The 19427-nt window shown below is 40.3% G+C and overlaps 1 protein-coding gene across 2 annotated transcripts in view; it reads right to left on the bottom strand.

The window, feature by feature from the left end:
• Positions 1-227: 227 nt before the first annotated feature.
• The window catches only part of XK (X-linked Kx blood group antigen, Kell and VPS13A binding protein), a 54562-nt gene continuing 35362 nt past the window's right edge, over positions 228-19427 (bottom strand). Inside the window, exon 3 of one of the 2 annotated variants that reach the window (XM_055565361.1) lies at positions 228-3953. In XM_055565361.1, coding sequence (XP_055421336.1) covers positions 3127-3953 — 827 coding nt within the window. In that variant the 3' untranslated portion in view covers positions 228-3126. The remainder of the gene's footprint in view (positions 3954-19427) is intronic. The other variant, XM_055565360.1, reaches the window with a different exon arrangement.

The following is a 19427-nucleotide window of genomic DNA, read 5'->3' on the forward strand; positions in this document are numbered from 1 at the left end:
ATTTAGCAGTGTAGCTTTAAAAAATGGGATAAAGGCTTATAAAAGAATCAGAGGAATTTTATGGACTGTTGGTGTCTTGCTAGGCAGAGCACTAGCACTCTCAAATTTCTCATCCTACAGACAAAATTTCCAGATGAGATTACAAAATCATAATTAATCACAAAAAAAAGTTTCAATTTTGTTTCTAAAATAGTCCCTGAAGTAAAAAAGCCATGCAAGGACTCTAAGGAATGAAAAGCAAGGAGAAATTGAAAAATTAATTTATTATATGAAGAAACATAAACAATATTTATTAGAGTGAATGGCTGCTGAGAAGCAGCCTGCAAAAGCTCTCATCCACAATGTACAGGCTGAGAAGTACTGATACATACACTCATAACCATAGCAATAATGTTCTGAGGAGGCTTCCAAGGAAATGCTGCACTTAACAATCAATTTTAAAGTTTATTTTTCCCATTTACAAGGCTGAAAAGATTATATCCACATTCAATTAAAGTCTAGCAGGATCAGGCATTCAAATTGTAAAGCAAAATTAACAAAAGATGCTGTTATATCCTTTATGAAACATGACAGATACAAAAATGATAAGCTCATCTGCTATCAAAAGCAATTTCGCAGATTTCAGTGGGTCTTTTTCCTCCAAGTACTATATGTTTGAGTGCTAATTTTTTACGTAACTGATGGTAAGAGAAAGGGCAACTGCTGAGTTCTCTCCAAGAGTAAAAGACCATTTATTTACACTTGTCCTTCCATAAGGTCAAAGGCCGACATATTCCCTGAAGACACTCACGTGAATGATGATGTTTCTTTTCTAACAGTAAAACAAAAACAATAACCTGTTTTGGGATTTGAGTAACTATAAAAACAACTCCTTTAAACATGCATGGCACTTTAAAAACATTTTCAAAGCATTTTCACAGCTATTATTTAAATTTGTTCTGCTGACAACCTTGTGAGGTAGGCTGGGCAAGAATATCATGCAAATCTGATGGGTGAGGAAACTGAGGCAGAGATCAAGTAAGTAATTTGCTGGGTTATCAGGGTGATGCCAACCTCTATACTGCACTGTCTCCAGTAATGAAGAAAGTCTAAATATGTTTCATGACCTTGTTTCAATATATTTGGAGGAAAAACTTCACTTCCATCCAGTCAAATGATAGTGATTCAGTTGGTGCATCTCTTATGACAAGTTAAGGCATGTAATTAATTAGACAAAGCACTGAGAGTTTTAAAAATTGGAATTATAACTGAAAAAGATGTTTCAACTCTCAAGATAGGAGATTTGCTGGTTTGTTAGTCTTTAGGGCAACCTAATTCTGCATAATTTTGCCTTCAGAGGTATAATATAAATCATTAAAAAAATTTCTCAGTTCACTAGGATTTAAATTTTTGCCATGAAAAAAGCAGTGGTTTCTTTCCCCAAAGTGACTCCATGGTCACTTTGTGGTCCCAAAGTGGGGGTATCTTCATATCAAGAGTTAAAGACAACAAAATGTCCAATTTAGTTACCAAACCTTATAAATATCTTTATAAAGGTGGCTTAAAACTGGGCTTTGGGAGTGTGACAGACCATCACTGTTAGATTGATTTGGGGTCACTCAATATGCTTACCTACATGCTACATTAAAATGATTTTAAATGTATTTGAAGGCCCAGATTTTGTAATGGTTCTTGAGACAGGCTTCCAAATGAAGGCTGGGGAAGTACTAGTCTCTCCATCCTGGTCTAATTCTGACCACAACTCCTGCTCAAACTCACCATTTTAACCTGTTCTCCGATAAACTAGCTATTAGAAACTGGATGGTTCAGAAAGTTCAGCCATTAGGGTCCTAAGACTGTCAACCCTGACTGACCTGCAATGTCCAGTTTTGTCAGTGACAGGTCACCTGCTCCCAGGTATTTCATTATCAAGGTTTTTATGGTAGAAATAACGACACTAGATCAAGGCATTTTCCCTGGACAACTGAGGAGATTCCACAGATCCTTTTACAAAAGAAACAGGGTTCAAAATTAAAGGAGAAATTATACTGAAGACAGGAGAGTGTAGGAGGATAAAATTGAAGTTCTTATTCAAATTAACTCATAATCATACCAAATCAAGGTACATTCAGTTAAAGATAAAAATCTTCTGGTCATCTCTTTGTAAAATTTAAGTTTCTGAAGTCTGTATCTAACTGAAGGGGGGAACTCTGCTCCTTCAAATAATGAAACTTATAATGCCCTATATACCTGTGCTAGGTGAGAAATTTCTATGGAGTTTTCTACTAGAAATTTCCAAAACTGTAGGATGGGACTGAATCTTGAAGAGATTAAGCCTACCTTCTAGCAGAGTCACATCTTCAACCATCACAAGAAGGTAAGAATTCTGCTTATAAAAGCCAAAATCATTTTGATATTTTAACAACCCCCTGGATCCAGAGTTTCTCCAACATATTGAAGGAACACAACTTCTCTAAAACTCTACGGCTTCCATAACCAAATTTAGAATTCAATTTTGCATCCATGGATTCTTAAGAATAGAGTTTGCAAATCCAGACTTTTGAGTCAATGAGAAATAGGAGGCCAAGGTTGCTACGGCTGGTTATGTACAAAGAGCCCTAGTGAGATGAAAATGGAACATCTGTCTATTCAAAAACCAAACTTGAACAGCCTTCTCTGAAAACTCTGACAGGAATGATGTGGCTGATGGCAAAAACCCCAGTGACCATCTCTGGTCATCAGACAGCTCTTAGGTGAGAACTCGTCTCAGGGAAAATAAAACATTAGGCTACCTAAACCAGTAGTCCAGAAAACTAGAACATAAGAAATCCCCTGTCCTCATTCTATGTGTTGGCTCTCAACAGCCAACTCAGATATCATGGGTACCTTGTCAGTGACAAGGCCAGTAACGTCTGGTCAACTGTGAAAGGTGGTGCTTTAGGCTGCCACTGCAACACTCACGGGTTCCCCTGACTCCTCTCCATGGTTCCCACTCACCTGACCGACAGCTCTCTAAAGGGGAGCAACTCACAAGGAGTTGAGAGCCAAATTCCTGCTTTGTTAATCGTGCAGGGCCCATCACTTGCATGAAGAACAGGGATCAACCCAGCAAACACTATATCTGGGCCTCAAGAGACTCAGGTCCCATTAAGCAGAAGAGAGCTCATCAGTATTCAAGATCTGGCTAGGCATGGAACTTATTTTACTGCTAGAAGGGGTCTCCTCTCTGTCTGTGGGTGACCTTAGGTCTGTATTTTCTGCAGACTCACAGGATTCCCGCCGCCTGCGGTTACAACAGGCACACTTTAGCCACTCCTGAAAGCTTTCAGAAGCATTGGGGGAAAAGAGCTTTTTGCAAGGGTGGAAGAACTGATAGAACACAACCATGAACAGAATGGCTGTGCAGTACCCAATGAGTAACTGCAGCATCAGCAGGGGTGCGCACACATACATATAGATGTCAGTCTTGTAAAGATACCACATGAGGAGGAGGAAGGCGTTCTCGATGAACCTCACCATGTAGTACACCAGGAGCCGGTACCAGTTCTGAGACTTGCTGATGAGGTCGGGGTTGTTGATTTTCAGCTGCACCGCCGACCAGCAGAACATGTTGATCCCGGCGTAGAGGAGGGTGAGGAAGCACAGCACAATGGTGGTGCCCAGCCGACTGAAGGCCTTCTCAAAGTTCTCAGGGAAGGGGGAGCCACTGCACCAGAAGAGGATCCAGGGGTAGAAGAGGAAGCCGAGGAAGTTGATGAGTATGTCTATGACCACCCAGGCCTTCAGGACAGAGGTAAAGAGGACCAGGACAATGACTCGGGTGACAATCTCAAAGCTCCTCCAGAGGAAGATACAGACATAGGCCAGGGGCTTCACCTTGACATCATATTCATCGTATTTGATCTTGATGGCTAGGATGTTACAGCGCAAGGCTCCGTACACAATGGACAATAGGGAAAGGACCATGAACAGACCTGAGGAGAGAAGAGAAAGAGTGCTCTCAAGTCTCACCTCCACCAAGAATCCTCCTGTGGCGGCCATGGTCACTCCCCTACCCGCGTTCCTTGGACCCTTCTGTTTTATGTGCACAGGCAGACTTCCGCTGTCAGGGTCACTCACTGTGCCTGAGGGCTTTTTTTCAGGGTTGCAGAAGCCTGCTGTGCCCAGGCGCCAGGCAGGCAGAAGTGCCCTGGAATTAATACCCCTGGGAGAACCCTTCAATACCCCAACCCTAGCCCTGAGAAGAGCTGGAATATAACAAACCAAATTTCCCTACCCTTTGGGTAGAATAACTCGGAGGTGCGTGTTCTGTACTCTTGGGGTTGGCCAAAAAGTCCCTTTGTGTTTTTCCACAGCATTTTAAGGGAACGCCAAGTGAACTTTTTGGCTAACTCAGTATTTATCGGTGTTTCCTCACAGGATTATTTTCTAGTCACCCACAGAAACTGTTGTCTAATAATGCTTCCTTTATTGGCCACTTTCTCTTCCCTGTCTCACTACCCTTCTCCCACGGTTGTTAGAAAGACCTGTGCTCAGATTCCTTGTCTTGGTCTACTTCACGGTCAACTGAAACTAAAACACCTTTGGACCCCATCTTGCTCTGTCTGAATATATAGAGTCCTTTACATGATCCCCAAGAAAAAGAAAGGCAAACGGTTGTCTGAGGAGGCCTTACAATAGCTGAGAAAAGAAGAGAAGTGAAAGGCAAAGGAGAAAAAGGAAAGATATACCCATTTGAATGCAGAGTTCCAAAGAATAGCAAGGAGAGATAAGAAAGCCTTCCTCGGTGATCAATGCAAAGAAATAGAGGAAGACAACAAAATGAGAAAGACTAGAGATCTCCTCAAGAAAATTAGAGATACCAAGGGAACATTTCATGCAAAGATGGGCTCAATAAAGGACAGAAATGGTATGGACCTAACAGAAGCAGAAGATATTAACAAGAGGTGGCAAGAATACACAGAAGAACTGTATAAAAAAGATCTTCATGACCCAGATAACCATGATGGTGTGATCACTCACCTAGAGCCAGACATCCTGGAATGTGAAGTCAAGTGGGCCTTAGGAAGCATCACTACAAACAAAGCTAGAGGATGTGATGGAATTCCAGCTGAGCTATTTCAAATCCTAAAAGACAATGCTGTGAAAGTCCTGCACTCAATATGCTAGCAAATTTGGAAAACTCAGCAGTGGCCACAGGACTGGAAAAGGTCAGTTTTCATTCCAATCCCAAAGAAAGGCAATGCCAAAGAATGCTCAAACTACCACACAATTGCACTCATCTCACATACTAGCAAAGTAATGTTCAAAATTCTCCAAGCTATGCTTCAATAGTACGTGAACTGAGAACTTCCAGATGTTCAAGTTGGATTTAGAAAAGGCAGAGGAACCAGAGATCAAATTGTCAACATCCATTGGATTATAGAAAAACCAAGAAGAGTTCCAGGAAAACATCTACTACTGCTTCACTGACTACACTAAAGCCTTTGAGCGTGTGGACCACAACAAACTGTGGAAAATTGTTCAAGAGATGGGAATACCAGACTACCTGACCTGCCTCCTGAGAAATCTGTATGCAGGTCAAGCAGCAGCAGTTAGAACCAGACGTGGAACAACGGACTAGGTCCAAATTGGGAAAGGAGTATGCCAAGGCTGTATACTGTCACCCTGCTTATTTAACTTGTATGCAGAGTATATCACGAGAAACGCTGGGCTGGAGGAAGCACAAGCTGGAATCAAGATTGCAGGGAGAAATATATGCAAATGACACTGCCCTTATGGCAGAAAGTGAAGAGGAACTAAAGAGCCTCTTGATGAAAGTGAAAGAGGAGAGTGAAAAAGCTTGCTTAAAACGTAATATTCAAAAACCAAAGATCATGGCATCTGGTCCCATCACTTCATGGCAAACAGATGGGCAAACAATGGAAACAGTTTTCTTGGGCTCCAAAATCACTGGAGATGGTAACTGCAGCCATGAAATTAAAAGATGCTTGCTCCTTGGAAGAAAAGCTATGACCAACGCAGAGAGCATATTAAAAAACAGAGATATTACTTTGTTGACAAAGGTCCATCTAGTCAAAGCTATGGTTTTTGCAGTAGTCAGGTATGGATGTGCGAGTTGGACGACAAAGAAAGCTGAGCACTGAAGAATGGATGCTTCTGAACTGTGGTGTTGGAGAAGATTCTTGGGAGTCCCTTGGACTGCAAAAAAATCAGTCCTGAATATTCATTGGAAGGACTGTGAAAGTCCTGCACTCAATATGCCAGCAAATTTGGAAAACTTGACAGAGGCCACAGGACTGGAAAAGGTCAGTTTTCATTCCAATCCCAAATAAAGACAATACCAAAGAATGTTCAAACTACCACACAATTGCACTCATCTCACAAATTGAAGCTGAAGCTCCGATACTTTGGCCACCTGATGTGAAGAACTGACTCATTTGAAAAGACCCTGTTGCTGGGAAAGATTGAAGGAAGGAGAAGGGGACGACAGAGGATGAGATGGATGGATGGCATCACTGACTCGATGGACATGAGTTTGAGCAAGATCTGGGAGTTGGTGATGGACAGGGAAGCCTGGTGTGCTGCAGTCCATGGGGTTGCAAAGAGTTGGACATGACCAAGCAACTGAACTGAACTTTACATGGTGTGTTTTGTTTCCTCGATCAACTTATAAGCTCCTGAGGAGTCAAGAGTGACCCCATTAGATATTTCTTCTTGAGAACCTCAACATATGGCAGTGTAGAAACTGAAACAGAGAACATGCCATAATATACTGCTCATGAGTTCCTCTCTATCTGTAGGATATTTTAAATATATATACTGACTATAGATTGCTCACTTTTCTTTGGTCTTCAGTTATTTTCTTAAATTCTGTACATTGCTAAAGAAGTAAGGACCTCACTGTTGCCAAGAATCTGTCTGTCTTAGGCTAAAATGCCTTAATATTTCAAGAAATCTCAACCCTACCTATTTATTTCTTAAAATGACTTATGGCTAATGGGCTTACTCAGTTTATATAGAGCAGAGTGGGGGTGGGGTCAAGATGTGGCTCATTGAATGGACCATGGCACTATGTCTGAGAGCACCACACTGCTGGCTGTGAGTTCTATTATCTTAAAAATGTAGTGCTAACCCATGAGCATTACATGATGTTGAAGCTGAAACTGCAATACTTTGGCCACCTGATGCAAAGAACTGACTCATCTGAAAAGACCCTGATGCTGGGAAAGACTCAGGGCAGGAGGAGAAGGGGACGACAGAGGATGAGATGGTTGGATGGCATCATCAACTCGATGGACATGGGTTTGGGTGGACTCCGGGAGTTGGTGATGGACAGGGAGGCCTGGAGTGCTGCGGTTCATAGGGTTGCAAAAAGCCAGACATGACTGAGCGACTGAACTGAACTGGACCCATGAGCACACACTGTGTGGTCAAAACTGGAAAACAGTCACTTACTATAGTCTGCCACCACCTCCAAATATTGGAGAAGGGAGGGACAGGAGGTGGGGTTTGGAGTTAGGAACCGAGAGTCTCGCCCTGGTTTTACTCTGGTCTCTCCACGCCTCACTGGGGAAATGGTAATCTCCTTGGGTTTTGTTTTCTTGCCCACAAAATAGCTCTGTATAAACTGAAGCCTCTTAAAATGCAATGTTCCTATAACAAAATTGTCTTTACTTATAATTTAAAATGTGTGGAAATAAAGGGTTCTTTTTCTTGAGTTCTGAATCAATGGAGCTTTGGTAGTTAAGTTTCCTGGAAGAAGTTCAGTTTTACTTAAAGCATCTGTTTCTCTCACAGTCTTGTTGCACAGATTTAAATCACTGATATCATTCTCTGGAAAGACTGTCATCTACTGATCAAATTTAAAAGACAGAAATACTATCATAGGAGTATACTGGGAAGTAATTGTACTGAGTTATTTTTCCTGAGAGGTTAGTTCAATGGAGCATTATAAAGCAGTACATACTGCTGATACACTTTTTGTTTTTATTGAAGTATAGTTGATTTACAATGTTTATTAATCTGTGCAGTACAGCAAAGTGACTCAGTTGTACATATACATACATTCTTATAGTCTTTTCATCATGGTTTATCCCAGGTAATACACTCTTATATGTGCTTGTGCTAAGTCACTAAGTTGTGTCCAACTTTTTGCAATCCCATGGATTGTAGCCCACCAGGCTCCTCTGTCCACGGGATTTCCCAGACAAGAATACTGGAGCGGGTTGCCATTTCCTCCTCCATGGGATCTTCCCAATGCAGGGATGGAACTGCATCTCTTGCATTGGCAGGCTGATTCTTTACCACTGTGCCACCTGGGAAGTCCATAGTTTTATATGTATGGTTACAAATTTCTACAGATCTTAAGAATCTAGTATTGGATCCATTTCTTTTAGTCCTTATGTTTTTTCCACTATAAGAAAAATAACATCAAATGCAGAAGATGAGCTAAGCATAAATTATGTTAATTATATATTCATATACATATATATGTATGCATATGAAGCGACTGAAGCGACTCAGCAGCAGCAGTCTTTATCTTTGGAGAAGGCAATGGCACCCCACTCCAGTACTCTTGCCTGGAAAATCCCATTGATGGAGGAGCCTGGAAGGCTGCAGTCCATGCAGTCGCTGAGGGTCGGACACGACTGAGTGACTTCACTTTCACTTTTCACTTGCATGCATTGGAGAAGGAAATGGCAACCCACTCCAGTGTTCTTGCCTGGAGAATCCCAGGGACGGGGGAGCCTGGTGGGCTGCCGTCTATGGGGTTGCACAGAGTCAGACACGACTGAAGCAACTTAGCAGCAGCAGCAGTAGCAGCATACATATAGTATTTATGTTGTTATATTTATGGTTACTTACTATTACTTAAAATTACTTACTACTTTTAACAATGCAATGACCCAAACAATTTTTTAAGCATCTATCCATTTTTCTCTTGTTAGGTCAATTATTTCCAAATAACATCTTTTTCTCGATCAAGAGAGTTAGCCAATTATCACCCAATTGGTGATTTGTAGCATTTAACCACTGAAGCCTTCCAAGAATGCAAGAAAATTACCTTGAAAGCACTGCCTTCAACCATCATTCCTACTGTTGGGTGCTCCCTTCAAAATGTCACCGACAGAAAGGTACTTGGGAAGAAAGGTATACTTGGGAGACAAGGCTCCTGTACAAAATGAGTGGAATGTACATTTCTACCTCTAGAATTAAGTGGTTATCTAATGAATGGCTAGGATGATATTCATGCAAATACCTACTTATTCAGACTTAAATGGGGAAACATTCCTGACATCACTTCCCAACCTTCTCTTCCCAGAGTCAACACAAAAGCGGGTCAGTTGGAGGTCCCGCCCATTTATGTGGCACCTCATAGAAGCCTAATATCCCCTAATAATCTTATTCTCATTTCCGATGTGTGTGTGGGGTCAGGGGGGCATTCTGCTGTTTTTATTTTTTATTATAAGGTGAGACATCACTTGAGGTAAAGCTAAAAGGGAGGTTGTGTCAATATTCCAAATAGTCGCCACACTTAGAAAGCTTCTTCCCACTCAATTCCAGCCAAATGAACTCCTCCAAATAAAGTCTTCCTATTTCACAGAGAAATTCATTGTTATTAGGAATGAATTTTCTCATTTCCTGACTTGACACTAAATTGAGCTGGTAACTTAATCTCTCTGTTAAGTGATGGAGAACATTTTATTCCTCAGGATTCCTCTTAGGAGGGGAATTCTATTTGTAGGACAAGGTCAGCAGTTTCTCTGTGGCTTTGGAGAGAGAACCAAGGCTGTTCCCAAGATGGAGACCCACTGGGAAGTGGGTGTTCTCTGTAAAGTGACTACTCTCCACTGGATCTTCAATAAAATGTCTGAATTCACAAAATGCTTGGGTAGAATAGATTTTTCAGAAAATATCTAATGACTTCAAGGCAGGAAGTGAGACATTCCGAAGGGGTACAGTACACAGTGGCAGAGGGAAATTGAAGGACTTAGCACAGAAGTTTCTGGAAATGGAAATCTCAACCAGATTCTGAGAGGCTGTGAGTTTTGCCTCTTTTGCTGTTCCCTCAGTAGACAATATGTCTTTCTTACTATTGGGAGCCAGGATCTCCACCTGTACTGTATGTACTCCATCACTTGCCTTCTCCAAAATCTTACTCAATTATGATCTTTCTCTTCTAAATTTTCAACTGCTCACAGACATCATGGATACCTTTATGTCATCACTTGGTACCTTGGGTTTAGTGTAAGCTCTTAGAGGTAGCCACTGTTTCATACAGATTTTTACTACCAGCACCCAGCATAGTGACTGGCACAAAGTTGGTAACTGATACATGTATATTGAATAAATGAATTAATTGAAAACTGTATAATCCATGCTGCTGCTGCTGCTAAGTTGCTTCAGTTGTGTCCAGCTCTGTGAGACCCCATAGACGGCAGCCCACCAGGCTCCCCTGTCCTTGGGATTCTCCAGGCAAGAATACTAACAAACAAACAAACAAACAAACAAACAAAAAAAAGCAAACAAACCCTGAACAAGGAATTGAAGCTCTAAACCTCTCACAGATGCAAGTTAAGTGAGAACTCTTAAAGCCCCTTCCCAGAGGATGACTTCTGGGGTTATAGGCTTCCTATGCAAATATATCTGCTTTATGTGCCTTTCTCAATCATGAAGTTGCACCTGTTTCCAACACTTCCAGAAAAGTAGGATCCAAATTAGAAAAAGTCTTTGAGATCTAAGTTTAGACTCTAAAGAATCTCTTTTAGGTACATGAGAGACTTGCAAAACAAGGTTAGGAACAGAGCAATTTCTGATCCCAGGAAGAACAAAGGAAGCTAAGTACTGCTTCAGGATGTGGGGCCCAACCAGGATTAAGACAAGTCTGGATAATCTCAGCAGTGGTATCACCCTGGTCTGTTATCCAGATCACTGTTCTTGCTAGAAACCATGGCTTACTCTTACTTGAGTTATTTTTGACCACTTATTATAGGACCCTGTGTTCTGCTTTAACTCCACCCCAGGCCCTGCCAACTACAAATTGCTAATGAAAAGACTGAAAATGAGCGAGATCATCATCACTTTGAGCTCACACCCATATCTGCCACTTTCCCTCTCCAACTGCTATCACAAATATTGTTTTGGTCCTTTATTGCAACAGCTTCATTGAGACAAATTTACATACCATACAGTTCACAATTTAAACTGTATGTAATTCACTGCTTCTTTAAAAGTAGATTCACAGATATGTGCACCTGTCATCAGAGTCACTTTTAGTATGTTTTCATCACTTCAAAAAGAAATCCTGTACCCTTTAACTCTCATTCCTCTATCTCTTCCCCCACCCAGTCATGAACAACCACTAACTACTTTCTGTCTCTATAGAATTCCCCATTCTGGACTTCCATATGAATAAAATCACGTAATGTGTGGTCTTTTGTGACTGGTTTCTTTTACTTAACATAATGTTTTCAACATTCATCTATACTGTAACATGCATCAGTCCTTCATTCATTTCATGGTCAAATAATATTCCACTATATGGATATACTACATTTTGTTTATCCATTCATCAGTTGATAAAAATTTGGGTTGTTTCCACCTTTTGGCTATTGTGAAGAGTGCTCCAAACATTTGCATATGAACATATTTTTACTTGGGTCTATAGGAGTAGAACTGCCTGGTCATATGGTAACTTTATGTTTAATTATTTGAGGAATGGCCAGACTGTATTTCAAAGTTACATTCTTACCAGCAGTGTATGAAGATTATAATTTCTCCATAAACTCACCAATGTTTGCTATTATTATTAACTTAAATTTTTATTAACTTTTTGATTCTAGTCATGCCAGTGGGTGTGAAGTGGTAACTTTTTCTGATTTCAGTTTCTATTTTCCTAATGACTAATGACATAGAGTATCTTTTCATGATACCATAAGGAATGCTGAGTGCTGAAGAACTGATGCTTTTGAATTATGGTGCTGGAGAAGACTCTTGAGAATCCCTAGGACAGCAAGGAGATCAAATCAGTCAATCTCAAAGGAAATCAACCTTGAATATTCACTAGAAGGACTGATACTGAAGCTGAAGCTCTAATACTTTGGCCACCTGATATGAAGAGCTGACTCGTTGAAAGAGACCCTGATGCTGGGAAAGACTGAGGGCAGGAGAAGGGGGCAACAGAGGAAGAGATGGTTGGAAGACAACATACACTCAATGGACATGAGTTTGAGCAAACTCTGGGAGATAGAGAAAGACAGGGAAGCCTGGCATGTTGCAGTCCAAGGGGTTGCAAAGACTCAGACATAACTTAGCGACTGAACAACAGTCTTTTCATGTGCTTATTGGTATTTGCATATCTTCCTTACTTGCTTTGGTTCTTAGCTATAGCACAAACTCATAATAATTTCACATCGTCTTATATGTATCCCCAAAACTCTGCCATAATTCAAAGGCCAGTTTTGCACAGACTGACTTAAGAACAATATATTAGCTTTATCAACAGCTGTCAATGAGCATTTAAAATAAAAAAAAGTATAATTTGATTTTCTCATACTTTTAAAATTCCCTTTAAGATGCATTCAAAAGCAAAAAAGAGGATTTCCATGCTGGCAATGGCAGATTAGTTTGTTCTGGTCCAATATTTCTGCCAAGAACAACTGTACAAACACCTGTTCAAAGGCATCAGAGATCTACCAAAGCCCTCAGTACTTTGGAGCTAAGATATTAAAGAAAAGTCCTAAGAGAAAATTCTGAAGCTGCTTTTCCCCTTGAGACATTTGCCTGTATGATAGTAGTGGTTATACTATTACAGAATCTGAACACAGCTTTCAGCAGTCTCAAATCCAGTGAGTGTGGGAGCAACTATTCACATTCTAGCTCTATAGTGGTCCTGGATACAGCCAAAGCTTTCTGGTGGGAACCCCAAAGACTAGACACTAGGAGTAAGGGTGACCAGAAATAGATAATCCCTCATAACAGCTGAAGTACAGATTTTAACTAACTCAAGTTATGACTGAATCAGTTCAACCTGTATCTAATCCAATATTTGCAACAAACAAAAGTAAAATCTTCCTGGAGAAAGACAACTCATCCAGAGTCTCAAATTATCTCTATTTTTTACTACAGATATCTGACATTTGTTAAAAGTACCATGGCATCTCAACAACAAAAACAAAAGAAATGATCAAAATCCAAAAACTGAAATATACCCATAAGAAACAGAGATTCTGTAATTATCTGACATGGACTTAAAATATTCATAATTAATATATGCTCAAGAAATTATGACAAGATAGAGAATTTATCAGAGACTGGAAACTATTCTAAAAACTAGAATAGTTGCTATGAAATGAAATGAAAATTCTAGAACTGAAAAATAAAATAAGTGCAATTAAGAAATCAACAGTGGCTCTAATATGTTAGAAATAGCTATAAAGATAAATAGTACTAAGTAGAAGGCAAGCCAGAAGAAAATGGAGAAACAAAAAGCATGAGAGACCTACAGAAAAGTAAAAATGTTGGCGAGAGAGACAGAGATAGAAAAAAGAAGAAAAAGAATGGGTCAGGGGCCATAAGAATTTCCCCAAACTGCTAAAATATCAAACTAAACTCCAAGTAGGATAAATACAAAGAAAACCTCAATAAGCATACATATCATGTTAAAATTGCTGAACATCAAAGTCTAAATGAAAACCTTAAAAAGCAGTTAGAAACAAACAAAAATGAGATAAACTTCAAAGGAGCAACAATAATAATGGCTGGCATCTCAACCGAAATAATGGAAGCCAAAAGACAAAAGAATGGTAACATCAAAGTGGGAAGAAAATAACCACTAACTTAAGTTTCCCATATACAGAGGTCAAGGGAAAAGAAAGGTATTTTATGACAAAACAAAAATGGGGGTATTTGTCAATAGACCTGCTCTGAAGAAAATAGTAAAGGTAGCATTTCAGACCAAATGAAAATGATCCCACATGGAAGCATGGAGATACATGAAGGTCTGAACAGGGACCAAAAGAATACATGTGGCTGTTGTTTAGTTTCTTAGTTCTGTTCGACTCTTTGCGACCCTACGGACTATAGCCCGCCAGGCTCCTCTGTCCATAGGATTTCCCAGGCAAGAATACTGGAGTGGGCTGCCATTTCCTCCTCCAGGGGATCTTCCTGACCCAAGGATCAAACCCACGTCTTTTGCATAGACAGGCAGATTCTTTATCGCTGAACCATCAGAGAAGCCCCAATAATACAACTCAATTTTTATAATGACTTGAACAATCACTTCACACACACACACACACACACACACACACACACACACACTCCACAAAATGGTCACTAAAGACATCAAAAGGAAGTTAAGCTCATTAGTCATCAGTTCAGTTCAGTCGCTTAGTTGTGTCCGACTCTTTGCGACCCCATGAACTGCACTACGCCAGGCCTCCCTGTCCATCACCAACTCCCAGAGTCCACCCAAACCCATGTCCACTGTGTCGGTGATGCCATCCAACCATCTCATCCTCTGTTGTCCCCTTCTTCTCCTGCCCTCAATTTTTCCCAGCATCAGGGTCTTTTCAAATGAGTTAGCTCTTCGCATCAGGTGGCCAAACTATTGGAGTTTCAGCTTCAACATCAGTCCCTCCAATGAACACCCAGGACTGATCTCCTTTAGGATGGACTGGTTGGATCTCCTTGCAGTCCAGGGGACTCTCAAGAGTCTTCTCCAACACCACAGTTCAAAAGCATCAATTCTTCAGTGCTCAGCTTTCTTCACAGTCCAACTCTCACATCCATACATGACCACTGGAAAAACCATAGCCTTGAGTCGACTGACCTTTGTTGGCAAAGTAATGTCTCTGCTTTTCAATATGCTGTCTAGGTTGGTCCTAACTTTCCTTCCAAGGAGTAAGTGTCTTTTAATTTCATGGCTGCAGTCACCATCTACAGTGATTTTGGAGCCCAGTAAAATTAAAGTCAGCCACTGTTTCCACTGTTTCCCCATTTATTTGCCATAAAGTGATGGGACCAGATGCCATGATCTTAGTTTTCTGAATGTTGAGCTTTAAGCCAACTTTTTCACTCTCATCTTTCACTTTCATCAAGAGGCTCTTTAGTTCTTCTTTACTTTCTGCCATAAGGGTGGTGTCATCTGCATATCTGAGGTTATTGATATTTCACCCGGCAATCGTGATTCCAGCTTGTGCTTCCTCCAGCCTGGCATTTCGCATGATGTACTCTGCAGGTAAGTTAAATAAGCAAGGTGACAATATACAGCCTTGATGTACTCCTTTTCCTATCTGGAACCTGTTTGTTGTTCCATATCCAGTTCTAACTGTTACTTCCTGACCTGTATACAGGTTTCTCAAGAGGCAGGTCAGGTGGTCTGGTATTCCCATCTCTTTCAGAATTTTCCACAGTTTATTGTGATCCACACAGTCAAAGGCTTTGGCATAGTCATCAGTAAATGCAAATTCAAACTAAAATGAGACACTACGACACACCCACTGTATTACTGAAAGTAAAAGCAAGTGTTGGCAAGATGTGGGGCAACTGCAACTCTTATACACGGCTTGTGGGAGTGTAAAGTGATATAACCACTTTTGTAGTTTCTATAGGAGCTAAACACAGGCATTTCCTGTGGCCACTTACTCCTTGGAAGAAAAGTTATGACCAACCTAGATAGCATATTGAAAAGCAGAGACATTACTTTGCCAACAAAGGTCAGTCGACTTAAGGCTATGGTTTTTCCAGTGGTCATGTATGGATGTGAGAGTTGGACTGTGAAGAAAGCTGAGCGCCGAAGAATTGATGCTTTTGAACTGTGGTGTTGGAGAAGACTCTTGAGAGTCCCTTGGACTGCGAGGAGATCCAACCAGTCCATCCTAAAGGAGATCAGTCCTGGGTGTTCATTGGAAGGAATGATGCTAAAGCTGAAACTCCAATACTTTGGCCACCTCATGAGAAGAGTTGACTCATTAGAAAAGACACTGATGCTGGGAGGGATTGGGGGCAGAGGAGAAGGGGACAGCAGAGGATGAGATGGCTGGATGGCATCCTCAACTCGATGGACATGAGTTTGAGTGAACTCCGGGAGTTGGTGATGGACAGGGAGGCCTGGCGTGGTGCGATTCATGGGGTCACAAAGAGTCAGACACGACTGAGCGACTGAACTGACAGATGTAACAGAACTGCATATATATGTATACAAAAAGGCATGTATGAGGATATTTTAGCTGCATTATTTTTAATAATCCCAATCTGAAAATAATCTAATAAGAGATGAAAGTATCATGTGGTATATTCACATAATGGAATACTACACAGCAATGCTAAAAAACAAACTTCTGCTACAAGCCACCATGGATAAGTCTCATAAATATTATGTTGAATGAAAGATGCTAGACCTGACTCCACTTGTATAAAATTTTTACAAAACAGTAAAAATTAATCTGTGATGTTAGAAATCAGCTGTCTTTTTAATTTTTTTTTATATTGGAGAATAGTTGATCTATAATTTTGTGTTAGTTTCAGGTATATGGAAAAATGATTCACTTATACATATATACATCTATTCTTCTTGAGATTCCTTTCCCATATAGGTTATTACAGAGTACTGAGTATAATTCTTTGTAATATACAGTAGGTCCTCAGTGATTATCTATTTCATACACAGTAGTGTGCATAACCCCAACTTCTAATTTATCCCTCCCCTCCTACCTTTCCCCTTTGGTAACCATAAGTTTGTTTTCTAATTCTGTGAGTCTGTTCCTCTTTTGTAAATAAATTCACCTGTATCATTTTTCAAGATTCCACATATAAGTGATTCCATATGGTATTTGTCTTTCTCTGACTTACTTCCCTTAGGATGACAATCTCTAGGTCCATCCATGTTGTGCAAATGGTATTATTTCATTCTTTTTATGGCTGAATAATATTCCATTGTATTTATGTACTACATATTTATCCATTCATCTGTCAGTGGACATTTAGGTTGCTTTCATGTCTTGGCTATTGTAAACGGTGTTGCAATGAACAGTGGGGTACATGTATCTTTTCAAATTAGGGTTTTCACCAGATATATGCAAAGCAGTGGGATTGTGGGGTCATATGGTGACTCTATTTTTAGTCATTTAAGGAACCACCATACTGTTCTCCACAGTGGGTGCACCAATTTACAGTCCCAGCAAACATGAGGATTCCCTTTTTTCCACACCTACTCCAGAATTCATTGTTTGTAGACTTTTTGATGATGACCATTCTGACTGGTGTGAGGTGAAACCTCCAATAGTTTTGATTTGCATTTCTCTAATAATTAGTGCTGTTGAGCATCTTCTCATGTGCCTGTAGGCCATCTATATGTCTTCTTTGGAGAAATTTTTATTTAGGTCTTCTGCCCATTTTTTGATTGGGTTGTTTGCTTTTTTGATATAGAGCTGGAAGAGGTGTTTACATATTTTAGAAATTAATCCCTTCTTGGCTGCTTCACTTGCAAATATCTTCTCTCATTCAGTGGGTTGTCTTTTTGTTTTATTTATGGTTTCCTTTGCTATGCAAAAGCTTTTCAGTTTAATCAGGTACCATTTGTTTATTTTTATTACTCTAGGAGGTGGGTCCAAAAAGATATTGCTGCATTTTATGTCAAAGAGTGTTCTGCCTATGTCTTCCTCTGAGTTTTATACTAGCCACTCTTACATTGATGTTTTTAATCCATTTTGAGTTTACTTTTGTGTATGGTGTTAGAGAATGTTCTAACTTCATTCTTTCATATGTAGTTATCCAGTTTTCCCAGCACCACATATTGAAGAGGCTACCTTTTCTCCATTGTACATTCATGCCTCCTCTGTCGTAGATTAATTGACCATAGGCCCCTGGGTTTATTTCTGGGTAGAAGTCAGCTTTTTGCTTAGTGGTCACCCTTGGGAAGAAGGGCTGGGAAAAGTGACTGAAAAGAGACAAAGGCATGCTTCTAGGAGTGCAGATACTCTTTTGTTTCTTGACCTGCCAAGAGGGCTACATATGTTAGGGGAAGCACACTGATTGAAACCGCCCACCCTGGCCAGGCTCTCTAGTGACCATTTGCATGAGTTGTTTTACGACAGGTAGTCCTGGTAAGGAACATGGAACTAATAAGCCACCACCAATTGGAAGAGTTCGGGAAAGGTCAAAAGGAAACACTACGTGTCCGTCCACCTCCCAGAATCCCTCTCACTAGCATCCATCTTGGCTGAGCCATGCGTGTGCCAAGAGGAAAAACTGAGTCAGAATGACTGGCCAAAGACAACCTAGAAACTAATCCAATCAACATAAAACCCGAGACTGTAAGCCACATGGAAGAGAAGTTCTCCTGGGTTCCCTTACCCTGCTGCTGTCTGCCTAGGTGCCTTCTTCCAATAAAATCTCTTGCTTTGTCAGCATGTGTCTCCTCGGACAATTCTTTTCTGAGTGTTAGACAAGAGCCCACTCTTGGGGCCCTGGAGGGGGCCCCGCTTCCTACAACACATAGGTGTGTTTACTTTTTGATAACTCATCAGATTTCACCCATATGAGTATAATTTTCTATATACATTTTATACCCCAATAACATTTTTTATTTAAAAATATTTAGGTGTATTAATACTATTCCTAGGTAGTGCTAGTGGTAAAGAACCGGCCTGCCAATGCAAGAGATGTAAGAGATGCAGGTTCAATCCCTGGGTCAGGAAGATCCCCTCAAGGAGGGCATGGCAACCCACTCCAGGATTCTTGCCTGGAGAATCCCATGGACAGAGGAGCCTGGTAGGCTACAGTCCATAGGGTCGCAAAGAGCTGGACATGACTGAGCAACTTAGCACACAGCACAACTAGGCAAGTCAATAAATGTTTATTAAGTAGACTTTTTTAAAGGCAAAAGACTACTCTTTCATTACTGTAATGAAATTATTTCATGAATAGTTTCCTTCCCTACCCTGGCAAAATGCCAAGTAGAAAACAAACATAAACCCCTACCTGAATCACAATAGCAAAACCTGTTCTACAGATGTAACCAGAACAACATCCTAATACCATAAAACACATTTTAAAGTTCTAGTGACTAAGACCTTACTGTTACCAAGATGCTTCTTGAACATCTGCCAGTTTACCAGCTGTTTAGTCAGAACTTGAGGATTTTCCTTTTAATACATATCTGTATCTTGTTTAATATTCAGAATTGTCAGAACAAATATTATGGCATGTCATTCACAGCACATATGATGTGAATGCTTTTACCATTTTTCTCCCAGATATATTTCAATTTCTTAACTAAGCAAACTGGATGATAAGATCCATTCCAGCTCATCTGTCTTATGCTCAAAAAAACTACTGTACTCAACTCATGTCAGGGACTATTGTAAACACTTTACAGGTACTAATCACTTAATCTTAACAATGATTCTATAAAGTAGACACTGTTATTATCCTCATTACAC

This window comes from Bubalus kerabau, chromosome X (genome assembly GCF_029407905.1).
Source record: "Bubalus kerabau isolate K-KA32 ecotype Philippines breed swamp buffalo chromosome X, PCC_UOA_SB_1v2, whole genome shotgun sequence".
Taxonomy (NCBI): Eukaryota; Metazoa; Chordata; class Mammalia; order Artiodactyla; family Bovidae; genus Bubalus; species Bubalus kerabau.